At 45.1% G+C, this 13,362-nt stretch overlaps 1 protein-coding gene across 3 annotated transcripts in view; it reads left to right on the top strand.

Moving 5' to 3' along the window:
• The window catches only part of LOC111153752 (cell adhesion molecule 1), a 323,281-nt gene that overhangs the window by 287,613 nt on the left and 22,306 nt on the right, over positions 1–13,362 (top strand). For all 3 annotated transcript variants that reach the window (XM_022512961.1, XM_022512962.1, XM_022512963.1), the window contains exon 8: positions 4,172–4,255. In XM_022512961.1, the coding sequence (XP_022368669.1) occupies positions 4,172–4,255 (84 nt within the window). The remainder of the gene's footprint in view (positions 1–4,171; positions 4,256–13,362) is intronic.

The raw sequence follows: 13,362 nt of genomic DNA on the forward strand, positions 1-13,362 counted from the left end.
CAAGTAGGCAGAGAGGCAGGCAGAGCGGGTTAGCGGGGCGGGGGGGAGCAGGCTCCCTGCTAAGCAGAGAGCCCAATGCGGGGGCTCGATCCTAGGACCCTGAGATCATGACCTCAGCCGCAGGCAGGGGCTTAACCCACTGAGCCATCCAGGCACCCGACTTTTTCCCATTGATATCTTAATGTCAATTTTGTGTGGTGAATATTCTCTCTGTAGTTGAGGAGGGCACTGCTGCTCTAGCCTTAGGATGGCAGACTATGCCTCTTCTGTCCAAAGTCTCTAGGTCAGGTTTATAAAGGAAGCATAGTCATGAACTGAGATGACATGGCATGAGTAACCACAGGCCTGAAAATTTCGGTGTCTTATGAATATACAGATATGTGTGCACATTTCTTTCTTACTGTTAGCACTGTAAATACATTATCCAAGTATAACTGTGTACACATGTACACCCGTACACACAGAACTATATGTAGGAAATATTGTCTCCGTTATGTCTTAGAACCTGGCCCCTTTCCTTTTGAAGAAAACAGGAGTCAGTGTCTTTTTGAGGATGCAGAAGCATGCTTTACCCCCTATCTACTTGGATATTCAAATATAATCCCTATGATCTAATTCTGAGGTTTTAGGGGTTTTATTCTCCCCCTTTTAACATAATGCAGAATTACAAGATCACATCTACCCACCTGATTTGTAAACATCTGAGATGTGTTTTCTGCATACACTACCCACGTTGTCTGTGCTCTATACATTTAAGAGTATTAGTTCTCCCTAGTGGTTGAGGAGATCCCCACGAAGGGAACAGTGATCCCACGTCCATACCAGGGGGTGCCCTGGGCCCCCTTTTCAGTTGATATGACATGGCCACCCTGTGCCTCAGATTGTTCACGGTCCGCTGATGCCGGAGGCTGGCAGGTAGATCTCTGTCTGTACATGAGGGTTTGAGCCTCCCACAAGCCCCCTGCATTGCCGCCCCCCAGGTCCACAGTGGCAAATGCCCGCCAGTCTAGGATATGTTTCCGTGAGTCAGAAGACTAAGTTATCTGGAAAAACAACTCTGATTTATCATCCCTCCTGTTGCCACCTTTCCAGACAAGAAACATTTTGTGGATTTTGAAGGACACAGATGTCTTTGGAACATGGGACTCCACCTTATGCCTAGCGTTTTTTGAGCGCTCCCTGTGTCCCACCGTTGCATGTGCATGACCACCTCGAATCTCCCCAGGAACCCCAGGACGTATGCATTATCCTCATCCCATGGTACAGATGAGAGAGGAAGCTTAGGAATGTCACCTAAGCTGCTCAAGGTCTCAGGCTTACTGTGTCTCCGAGCCACGACACTCCTGACTGCCAAGTCTACAGGGACATTGGAGTCTTCCTTTGTAGGGCCTCTGATTCTCACTGCTTCCCGCCAGAACAGTTCCCTCCAACATGAGATGTTTGGACTTAACTCGCCGGGCCAGAGTGCATTATTGAAAGCCGAGAAACATAGCGACCTACCTGTTCTGATAAGCGCATGCGCGCACGCGACCGCGTGAGCGCGCACGCAAGCGCCCGCACACACACACATCTCCCTAACCCAGCTTGGCATACTTACCCTCGTCCAGGGATCTGTTAGATCTTTAGGAGCCTACCCACCTCCCTTAAGCTATGCCAGTAGCGCTGCCTGGAATGGCGGCTACAAGGCCAACCTGAGGTGTTGCTTGTCTGTTAATAAAATATTCTAGCAGTTGGAGACAAGATGGCGAGTAGATTTTCTTTTAAGAGGTGGTTTATTGTACTACTACTACAGTAATGTACAAAGTACTTTATGAACCAAGCACTAACGTGCCTTTAAAATGTTTAATTCTCTGGAAATAACTCCTATACTTGGAGAATCTAGCTGGTTAGTGCCTGAGCCCCAATTGGTTTTGTTCTTTGAGCCTCTATGTGTCAAACACCGCTCATTAGCACCAACTCTGTATTTTCTTAAATAGTGGCCTCACATTGCTCTTATTGCCGGAAATGATCTGAGCAACGAGGTTATACCTGTTAACAGAATCTAATTCATTCAGGTCACTTGAGCCAGATGTGAAGGAAAACAGTTACCCCAGTAGTGATGAAAATAATTGAAAGTGTGTGATTTTCACAAAACGAAAGGGACCGGTGACCTTTTTTCTGAAGTCTCTGCCCTTGTTAGTCTGGTCCACCCCTTGTTCATAATCGTGTTTTCAAATCATATTTCAAAAATGGACCTTCCATTCCCCTTTGATTATATTGTGGATATCACACATTTTGTGCCAATACTCTGAGAGATGGGTTCAGAAATAGCATTAGAGTGTACCAGGGGGAAGTCTCCCAGGCACAGATGTTCCCTTTCCAGTGATAAACATTGTAATTGAACCAGAACAGAGAAACCACATTAGCTGCTCACATGCTGGGCAGCAGGAGCCTCTCTGGGTACAGCTGAGTTGGGTAGGAGACGGCACGGGATGCCTTCAGACCTTGGCTCGGGGGCCCATGCCCCTTGCTCTGCTGTGTCTGTCCTGGTGCCCGCGGCAAGGTGTGGGAGCAGCCACATGGTCTACTGGGTCCCAGAATGCTTCCTCACCTGGGGCCTCCATGAGAACAAGGCCAGGGAAGCAAGACTGAACAAAAGGTGCCTGTTCAACTGAAAAGGTGGTTTGAAATTACTTAATCATTTCTGCATCTTGGTGGACAGTGAGATGTGTGTGTGTGTGTGTGTGTTTGATCTTGGGGGGTGGGTTTGGGTTTTGTGGGGTTTTTTTTTAATTTTTGTTGTTTTTGTTTGAATTCCTTTTTGAACTCCAGTGTGAGGCTGCTTTAAACCACTCGCGTCCCCAACTTAAACAAGCACAGTCTCCCACAAGACAGAACCATTTGCTGCTGGTCTTTGCCCATCACAGTCATATACTGTGTATGTGTGAGAGAGGTTGGTTAGGAAAATTAAAACCTCAGATTAGTGATCGATAGTAGGAATCATCTCAAGCAGACCTTACAACCAGGCACCAAAATAGTGTTTTCGTCAACTTTCAGGAAGTTGTACCAAAGCCAATAAAGGTGCAGCATATAATTAAAGTTTTGATGTATTAATTAGACAATCTGAGAGCTCACTTGGAGATAAAAGGACACCAGATGTGTCAGGGAGAAAAAGTTGACGTGCTTTAGATAAAATTTAAAATCAAAAGCCTTCAAATCGTCTTACGCTCTCTTATACCAGAATGATTGCTTAGTTCAAAGTCTCGCTGACAATTTAACACATTCAGTTTGATCATTTGGGCTCGGGATTTTCTTTTTTTCTCTTTCATATTTGCCCTTCCCTTGTCCCCCAAATAATTTCTGAGATGATAGAAGAATATACAATATATCAAACTTCTGACGGAGGGTTCCCTCTGGGATTCCTGGCTTGGAGGGTCAAGCCCCGTTTATATCTCATCCTCTTGTTTACAAGAAGGAAGGCGGGCTTTCAGTCTTATCACCGCCGTCCACTCAGGTCAAGCTTTTAACATGAGCAAAGGCAACTAACACATTAATATTTATAAGTTGTAAAATTTATTGACTTTAAAAAAAAAAACAAAATCTCAGGAAAATCTCACATGCCTGGGACTTGATATTTAGTGGTGACATTCTCTCTTCTTTGTATTTATTACGAGCGTAGAAGTAGTTTCACTTCCCGCTGGGATGTATTGATGGGGAATAATGAAGTTACCCGTCATGGAGAGCAGGGGACCAAGAGCACACTCGTCCTTGGCCGATTGCAGCCCTTTCGCTGGAGCAGCGTCCTCTCCTCCTCCTTTCTCCCATCCTCAGAAGCATGAAATGAAATGACTCTCGGGTGCGGGGCTGGTTTACCCTCCCCTTTGAAATCAGATTGGGGCGGGGGTGTCCTATTTCGATTTTCCCTCCCTTCTCTCCTTCACATCGCCTCATCCCTACTTCGCATCATTAATACAAATCTTTTTTCTTCTTTTCTTAGCTTTTTCCAAGTAAGGTTTGGGGTTCCAATTACAGGATACAGATCTTCGGTATGGGTGGGGCAGGGAAGCTCTTGGTTTCGGAGGGGGACATCATCAAACAGACATCTCAGTGTCCTCATGCCTTTGTTTTGTCATTACTGGTCATTGTTGTGTTCAGCATTGTGGGTTTGATTTTCCTTTTTTTTTTTATCCAGATCCCCCCACAACTATCCCTCCTCCCACAACAACCACCACCACCACCACCACCACCACCACCACCATCCTTACCATCATCACAGGTACGGTACCTTCATGACCACTGAAAATGTCCTGAATGTATATTGTCTTTCTCGTGTGTATGCAAAGAAGCCGGAACGGTCCCTTGAAATCCTTGGAATGTAATGGGTCCTTTATTTTGGAACTTCAGAGACATGAGATACTTTGTTCTTAAGCTGAATCTTAAGGACCTCCGAAAATCTTTTAACATCCAGGCATTTAACAGTAGATCAGATATTTTGCAACTTACGCTTAAGAGAGTTCTCTTTTAAGCATCACTGTTCAAAGCAGATTGCTAGGGAAAATGGCCACCTGGCTGTGCAAGAACGTGCCGGTAGCTTAGGCTTAGCCACGGTTGATGAAATGGTAAGTATTCTGCCTTTGGATCTTCTCGTTGTCTTAATTCCATCTTAATTCATATGGAAGAAAAGACACACCCTTTAACGGGCCCAGGGGGGCCATGTTTCGAAATACATCACCCTTCTAACTGCCCCAGAGAGGACCCACTGACAGTGTTAGAACCTGTGTGTGTTGTCGGGGTCTCGAGGTCAGAGAGAGTCACTGTCCTCTCCGTGCTGGGCGCTCATGTACCCATCCCCCAGCCCCACCCCCCCACCCTGGCCTGCTACCCTCAGTTAAATACTGGAGGTATGGAAGAGGCAGCCACAGCCTCTGTGGCTTTATCCTTTTCTGGACTGTCTGAAACTCTTCTTCAAAACGAGTTTCATGGTCTCTGACTTGTATCACTGAGGGAGGAGGGATGCCATCCATCCCCTTGCTGGTACTCCGTGGCTCTCATACCACTTGACGTTGCTTGCTGGGGAGCCTCGGAGCTCTGCTGTCTGCTACAGTGGGAAAGCCTATAGTTGCACTATGTCGATTAGACATGCGGGATTTCCTGACATAAGATCTTCCCCCACCACTGTGTGTGGGTTCCAGCCCCAGAATGTGTAAAAGTGATTATTCTATGAGGGGGAAAAATTTTTTTTCTTTAAAAGAGAACTTCCCTGGTTCATTCTGTTATCCCAGGAGACTGCAAGATCTCTCTGAGCTCCACGCCCCAGGATGCAGGATTTCTGTTAAAACACTGAATCTATAATTCATCATTCTTTGTGTGTAGACCCTCTTTACCACCCTAGATACGGCAGCTGTCCTTTACACTGACTTTCTGGAGACGCTCTTGGTCTTCACAGGAGTTGGTGGGACAAGCATGACGAAAATCCAGAGTGTTCTATGGAAGAGGACGTCTATGAAAGAAGATGGTAGATCCCCTAGTCTGTTTTCTTCCTAACCCATCACAGTGGGACAAAGAGAACGTTAGAGAAAGCCACTAGTGAGGATTTTCTGTCCGCTGTTTATGCAACCATCAGTGCCTGCACTTAAAATCTTCCGAAAACCCATCAATTGGTTATTGTGCCTCACTCTAAACTCTGCTCCATCCAGGCTGCTTCCGAAATCCTCGTCTGTGCGTATTTCGTGTTTCCGTTTTGCTCTTCCTTCTGCTGCTTAAGCAAAAGCTTGTTAGCGTAGCACGCAGACTCCTCCCACTTTCCGCCTCATTGCTGAGCACAGCGAAGATGCTCCCTCCTTCCTGATTCCAGGTCAGCCACCCTCTCCACTGTCCACATCGGGAGCTAGGTTTTTACCTTTCGTGATTTCTTGCCGCTTATCCAGCTTGTAAACTGAATTAGGCTGGAGCTCTCAATAGTAGGTTTTCATGAAATTTCCTGTGAATGGCCCTTTGGACGTCCGTGTGAATTACACCTCCATCCCCCACTGCCCTTTTGCAGTAGTCGGTTCATCTTTGCAGACGGGGCCCAGGGATGAGCCAGCCCTTAACTACCTCTCATTCTAGAGGGTTCCCTCTAGGTGACTGTGGCTAGGCAGGTCTATATTTTAAGGCAGTGGAGGCCTCTCTCACTCTGTAGAAATGCCCCATTTCTCCATAACACGGAAAAACACTTTTCATCTGTGTCTGGCCTCTCGCTAACTCAGGCTGGTTTTTGTTTTGTTTTGTTTTGTTTTTAAGACCTTTGCTAGCACCCCCTGAACTCCAACCCCCTCACTCTGTGCAACACAGCGGAGGTGCCTCTGCTCCCAGCCTTCAGCCTTCACCCCCACCGAAAGCTTCTCTTGTGTCCTCAAACAGCTACAAGTCGCTGTTATCACCGTTCCAAGCAGAGAGACTCCGTGTAAGAGGAAATCTTCAGAGCAAACAGTCCTGTATTCCCATCCACATCAAAGGTGCCTTTAAACAGGGGTTTGTCTTGGCTTCTGTCTCTCTGCTCCCGACCTCGAGGCTCCAGGGGGTGCCCCATGAGCTCCCAGATACACGGTAGCCTTTCGGCACCAGCACTTAAACCCTGGCCACACACAGAGGGCATCTGTGGCCGTGAACACCCAGATTCTCCCTGCCACCCCCAAGAGTAGTTAGAGCAAAACTGCCCCTGAAACACATCGTAGGCTCTGCTGCCTTAACGGACATGATCTTCTAGGCTTGCTGGGTCTTAACAAGCAGCTTCCGTGTGTTTATCTTGCCTAGGAAGTACAGTCGTGGATTTTAACATTTGCTCCTTACTTCAAACAGATTAAAGGTTATGGAGCTGAATGAGCCTGTGTCCCATTTTAAAGGTCCAGGCTATCCCTGAGATTTAGACTGGTTCCTAAAAAATCTTCCAGACTGGATCTTGACAAATGGATAGCTAAATTAATTTTCACTCTCCTCTCTTGCCCTGTTCGCTACATAACAGCCACCCGTTAGCCTTAAAAGCTGCAACAGCTAAATCCAGTGACAGTAACATAAAGCCTGAGCTTAAGAAAGAAAGAAAGAAAAAAAAAAAAAGAAAAGAAAAAGAAGCAGCCCACAGTCCTCCATTTCTTTTCTCCCACTCAGATGCAATAACTGAAACCCATTCCCCAGGTCAGAGTTTCATTACAAGAAAATGTACAAATGTGAGAGAAAAATATTTTGAAACTTGAAAGGCCATAGTTGATTTCTGATTCCTCGGAAAGGAAGTGCTCCAGCGCTATCTTTTATCTTCCATAACCAGGGTAATCGAATTGTTTTCCTTGTTAGAGAGGCAGACCATCATCGAGTCCTCAGTCGCCCAGCTCCCTTAAAAGCAGGTTAAAGATCCTCAGAGGGGAGAAATCATGAGCCCAGTCCGAGGTGATATTGCCATCACGAATACTACACCTGCCTGGTGGGAGGAGCCGGGGAGCTCTTTCTCCCGTCTCAGGTGCATGGAGCAGGTCTCCTGACCTTCGCATGACAGCGCACACCTCTAGCAGCAGACTGATCGAGGGGAGGAATTTTTGAAGGCTCTGGGGTACTGAATGGAGTATTTGATGTCAACTTGCCCCATCAGCCTTGTCACAGCTTTGCAACCATTAGGCCGTTCCTTCATTAGAATCTCTCTCTTTAATTTTAAAAAAACCATTGGAGAGTTGGAATTGAAATGGGAGCCATCCAGAGCCTCACTATAATTCGCCATGAGCTTCTTGGGTGTCTCTCCCATCTCGTGCGCACTGGTATTCTGATCAGGTACATCTGTTCCGATTAGGGCAGTTGGCAGCCCCCTGCCTTTTTTTTTTTTTTTTCTAATCACATCAAGTTGTCCATGTGGTTTCATTTACAGAGATACACGCTGTGATATTGAAGAGCAAACCACGTTGTCCAAATTGTCCCCAGAGCCCTCTGTTAAAATAGAGGGCCAGCCAAACCATCCCCTGGGCTCAGAGTCCTTCATGTAGATTCTACTCCGAAATTAGAACCGAAGAGAAATGGGGTGGGGGGGTCTTTTGTTTTGTTTTGTGTTTGGAATTTTCTTTGAAGTTAGCTGACTTGAGGTATGAGGTGTGGATAAAATTGGATCCAGCTTCTTCCTCTAGCCATCGCCATCTTAGGAAAATAATGTTTCCCTCCCTAGATAATGTGGATATTGTATTGTTTCTGCTCGGTCCTGTCCTTTGATGAGGAGTCTACCTTAGAAAGCAACACAGCGCTCGGTTATAAGCACCCTTGGCAGCTTCAGTAGGAAATTCAGGCTCACTGGGGCCGAGGGGAGAGGGGCCAACCTGTAGGTCACTGTACATGTGACTGTCATAAATTAAAACATTAAAATCACTTTAGAATAAGAAATGAATAGCTACAGGGCCAAGTCCTAGAACACATTTAAAAATCCTTTCACAGGAATGAAATAGGTCATTTCTAAATGAATTTTTCCTCTTTTTTAAAGTACGTATTCAATTCAGTATTTTGTGTTTCCTGGGGAAGAAAACAGCACTGTTCTTCTGCTTGGTATCTAAGCACTCCAAACCCAGGGTACCTTGGAGAAAGTGAGTCCCAGCCCGCAGGCCCACTCTGTTACCTTGGCTTTCATAGTCTGATATCCTAAGCCGTTGTGTGTGTGATGCGTATCCAGGCCCATACACCTGAGTGTGGTCCTTCTCCTTCAGAGATGCTCAGAGCACTCCAAGTGCGGGAGGCCCAACACCATGGCACGTGTTTCCAGTTTCTTAAATACGGAGGAAAGAAGGACACCTGTACTAACCTCACCCTGTACCAGGACCATCAAAACAACACTTAGAGAGCCTGGCCTCACCTGGAGCCACTTCTCCAGGTCTTAGCCTCCTCTGTGCTGTGGGTATTTGCGTGGTGCCAAGGGCTATATGCTTATCCACCAGCTTTTAGGCATTCATTTAACAAATACCAAGCCCTTGTAATACATAAAGTATTATGCTAGTGCCTGGGGAGGCAGAAAATTCCTTAAGCCCCTTAAAATGTGGTAGAGAGACTAGGTTCTCCACCCTGGAACCCAAGAGTGGGAGGTGCTCTGCATGGAGGGCCCACCCTGCGGCCAGAGCAGGACTGGGGAGAGCATCGCAGGTGAAGTAGCTTGGTCTGCCATCAAGGAATGCATAGAATGGGGGTAAGAAAGGACGGCGTTCTGGAAAGTAAGCATGATGGCCCAACTTCAACCATTCGTCTGCAGTGTGTATGTGTGTGTGTGTGTGTGTGTGTGTTTACATTCCAGGCATATATTAAGCCACTGTTGCTAGGACATACACAACTTTCATTCTAGAGTGTTTACTAAATTCCCTTTTTTTCCAGAGTTGGCTTCTACTCCATTAAGACCGTGTACCACTCATCCTTTACTGAATACTTACTGAATGTTACTCATGGGCCAGTGTGCCTGGTAACAAGCATATGATGAGGGCACTAGAAAATACGCATGAGCCCCCTTCTCAAGTTTTTGCCCCCAAATTGCATGGCCCTTCTTTTTCATACTGTCTCCACTGTGTACATTTTTATTTTGCTGATGATTAGAGACCCATTACCAATAGCATCATGGCCAACCAGCTCTTGACCTATGCTGATTTATGAGGGAATGGAAGCAGTGAGAACGCTGCAGTAACAAAGCTCACTTGATTCTGCCTTTTTTTTTTTTTTTTAAAGAAATGAGAGGTGGGAACAGAGTTTCTTTTTTCTATTGCTTCCATCACAATTCCCATACTTTTATGTTCCTTGTTTTAAACGAATCCAAGAGATGAGGACTTGAAAGGTTTCCATACTGAAGATTCATCCCCAGTTCAGAAAACTAGCATCATACATATGGGTTTCTTGGGCTTAGAAAGTGATCATTGGGGCTGTCTTGATGGTGGAAAGGGTAGGACGTGAAAGGACCCTTCCGCAATCTAGCCGGAGATGACTAGAAGCTCCTATTTCTAGAACCCGTCCCTCTCCACCTTCACCCTCCTCTTCTGTTCCTCCCCTCCCCTACGCCTTCCCCCCTACTTCCCCTTCCTCCACCCAGACTTCCACCCCAGGGTCGACTACTACTAAGACTAGAACAATGAGTCATTTTCCTTGTGAGATGAAACCCCTGTATGGGTTTCTGTTATTTTCAGAACATCTGGTTTGCAAATGAAAAGATCTCAGGGGCACAGCAGCACTAGGGAACAATTCTGAAGAAGCTTTTAACAAAACTTGAAATTGCTTAACAAAAAACCAATCCACTCCCCACCCTGCTGTTCCCTGGTGCCCTACACCATAACCCCTTCCGCCCCCCCCCCCCCCCAAGGAGGAGAGGGTGACTTTAAGAAGTAAGAGAGCTTTATCAAGACTTCCCTGTTTGGGCCTTTTAGCTTCTGTTCTGTTCTTGTCCCCTTTTTTCCCAGCCCCTGAGAAATGGGAGTTTAATTAAAGCATAACATAGTTGGAAAGAAAATTAACTGAGAATCCAGTAGAAAATAAATTTCGAAATTTAATTTTCCGGCACGTATTTTTGCTTTCAATAGATTTCAAGTAAGTCAGAAATAAATAAAGAAATGAATTTAAAAAAACTATATTTAATATATATTGGCCGGCGAAACACAACTATGAAAATAAAATTGTCAGGGGAATTCCTCGCCTGCCCTAGTGTCTAGATTTAAAGCAGCTCCGTAACACAAACTGAAGGGGAATTCAATTAAGAAAACCCATTGGCTCCTTATTGACTTTAGTTAAGAAAATAAACTCGGGGAAAGTGTATTAAAATATGTCTGGACTGCTTAGTACACTTCCATTTAAGCTTATGACAATCAAAATGGGAGAATTTAAATTCTTTACAATTAAGCTCTGCTTCTGAGCAGATTGGGTTCTCTAGGTTATTACACTGTGCATTTTTTAACGTAAACCCTGCACACGCGCACCCCAAAATGCAGACTCACCGTGAATCGGGGCGTTCTAAAGCAGGAGCACCACGGAGCAATTGGAGAAGAAAAAGTATTTAAGGTTGTGAATTTAATTTTGTTCTAGGATTTTCATTTTCATTTATGGCACCCGTTGTGTGTGAGACCACGGACTAATTTATGGATTAGTATTAAACCCCCAGTCTGTCACACTCAATGAACAATTCTAAGTTGGAGAGAATCCATATGAAAGGATTAGAATGTGCCACAGCGGAGCTTACACATGACTGTTTCAACTAAACATTGCCCAGCTGCCTCTCATGCAGTAATTTTTTTTTTTTTTTTGGCTACTTGGTTAAACGGCTACAGTCTCTAATCTCACACATTGTCAGTGCCTTTTCATTCTGTAAATATCTTATACTGCCACATGAAATATAGGTGATGTTTAATTTATTCAAGATAGGATGCCATAAACTGTTGGTATGGCCGGGAGACCGAGGAGTCAGTATTTCGTGAAATGTGCATCTTCCAAAACGTGCAGGGTCTGCCCTCGGATACCTTGTTTGATGATACTCGTAAAACAGCTGCAGAGGGACTATTAAGGCCACACACACTGACAGGGTTTGCAGGAACCTGGGATTGTTTTTTTGTTGTTGTCGTTGACCATATAAAGTAAGTATACAATAAATTTGCCCTGTTGTAATTAAAATTAAAATCAAGACAATAGCTCAGCAAGGCCTTTTTCATTCCCTAACCCTACAGCGTGGGAAGCCCAACTCAACTCTTCATGACCTCTTTCTCTCCGATGAGTTTCTAAAGGCAGCAGCAAAGCAGTTGAAAACAAGGCTTTGTTAGGACAATTAGGCGCTGTCATTTTTCAAGCTAATGACAGCGTTTCTAACTTGTATTGGAAGTGGACTCCTTGCGTTTTGCCCATACACTCCGAATATTACCCAACAATGGAGTGACCCCACGAGATGATTCACAGGGGTGGCCTGGCACCTCTCGCCAATCTTCTGATTAAGACACCCCGAATAAATCCCACTTCACAGAGCGGCACTCCCTTCAGAGCCAGGGTGTCTGCGGTTTCTGCATGAAGTCATAATGCAATTAGGAAGGAGAATTAGATTCTGTCACACTGCTCTCCTGCGGGGAGCACAAAGTCACTTCTAAAGAATTTTTTTTTTTTTTTAATTCTTTACTTGGAATAGCCTCTGTTCAGAGAGCACACCAGATGCTCTTAGAGAAATAGAATTGGTGCCTCCCCCAACACTCCCTCACACCCCCTTCAAACTGTGGCCAACCTATGTGTCTGCTGCGTTCCCCTGCTTCGTTGCTGACCATGGCCTTGCCACTTCCAGCCGCATGACTTGTGTGGTTTGATTCGAACGTGTGTTTGCTTTTAACTGTCCTAGAAAATGTTTCCACCCCCCCCCCACCCCACCCCCACCGCATCCCTTTCTCCTCCTGTTTTGGGTGCAATTGATGGATTTCCCGTCCCCATACTGGGGAAGCAAGCTGCACTGTGGACTGGGCTCATTCATTTTCTAGTGCTCACAAAGAAGCCGACGCCTAGGGTCACTTAACTTAGTTTCATGATAAAGTGGACAGCACGGTGATGTAGGAAGACGGTAAAAGGAGCAGTCATCAGTTCATGCTAAGATACGAGTTTTGAGGGCTCTAACCTCTAGGATTTACTCCACCTCCTCTCTTTCACGTTTATGCTACTTATTGACCTGCTAAGATTACAGCCTATGAGAAGCGCTACTCTAAAAATAACCAAAGTATTTATTACTTTTTTTTTTATTTTGTAAAGGAGCCAGTGCCTATCCATAAAATGTGTTAGCATGTATATAAATGTTTCTGTACAAATGTGCATTTGATCTTGCCCCTTAAGCTGAAAGCACCTGAAACTAACACTTGACTTGGATGTTTCAAGTAAGGACATGTGTCAACTGTGTCATGACGATCCCGTGTAGTGATGTTTCAACTGTACAATTTTTGGTATTGTTTTTTACTGCTATTTTATGCATACAGACTTGACTTGTAAGTAAGTATTATGTTCTTATGCAGTGTATTTTATGTTTTTCTTTCCTTCATCAATTCTTCAGAAACTCAGCTATAAGTTTCATTAAAGCTGCAGTGACTTCTCAGACTGCTGGTTAATCCTGGCTCCTTAGAAGGGCTGCGATTGTTTTGATGGTTATAGGGTCCTGAGGAAAGCATGCCAACTGAGGGGGAACACCGGTGTGAATTCATGTGTCCTGATTTGCAGATCAGAAGCACCAGGCTCGTTTGACCAGGAAAAAAAAAAAAAGATGGCATTCCATTGCATTTAAACATTGCCCGTGTCGAGTCCGGAAGAGTCTTTTGGAGTCTCTAGAACTCATGAAAATAATTACTAGCTTAAATAGCTATGTTAAGGGTGGGAGGTAGGGGAACAGATAACTACTTGCAG

Source organism: Enhydra lutris, unplaced genomic scaffold (genome assembly GCF_002288905.1).
Source record: "Enhydra lutris kenyoni isolate GAN:26980312 unplaced genomic scaffold, ASM228890v2 scaffoldscaffold34, whole genome shotgun sequence".
Taxonomy (NCBI): Eukaryota; Metazoa; Chordata; class Mammalia; order Carnivora; family Mustelidae; genus Enhydra; species Enhydra lutris.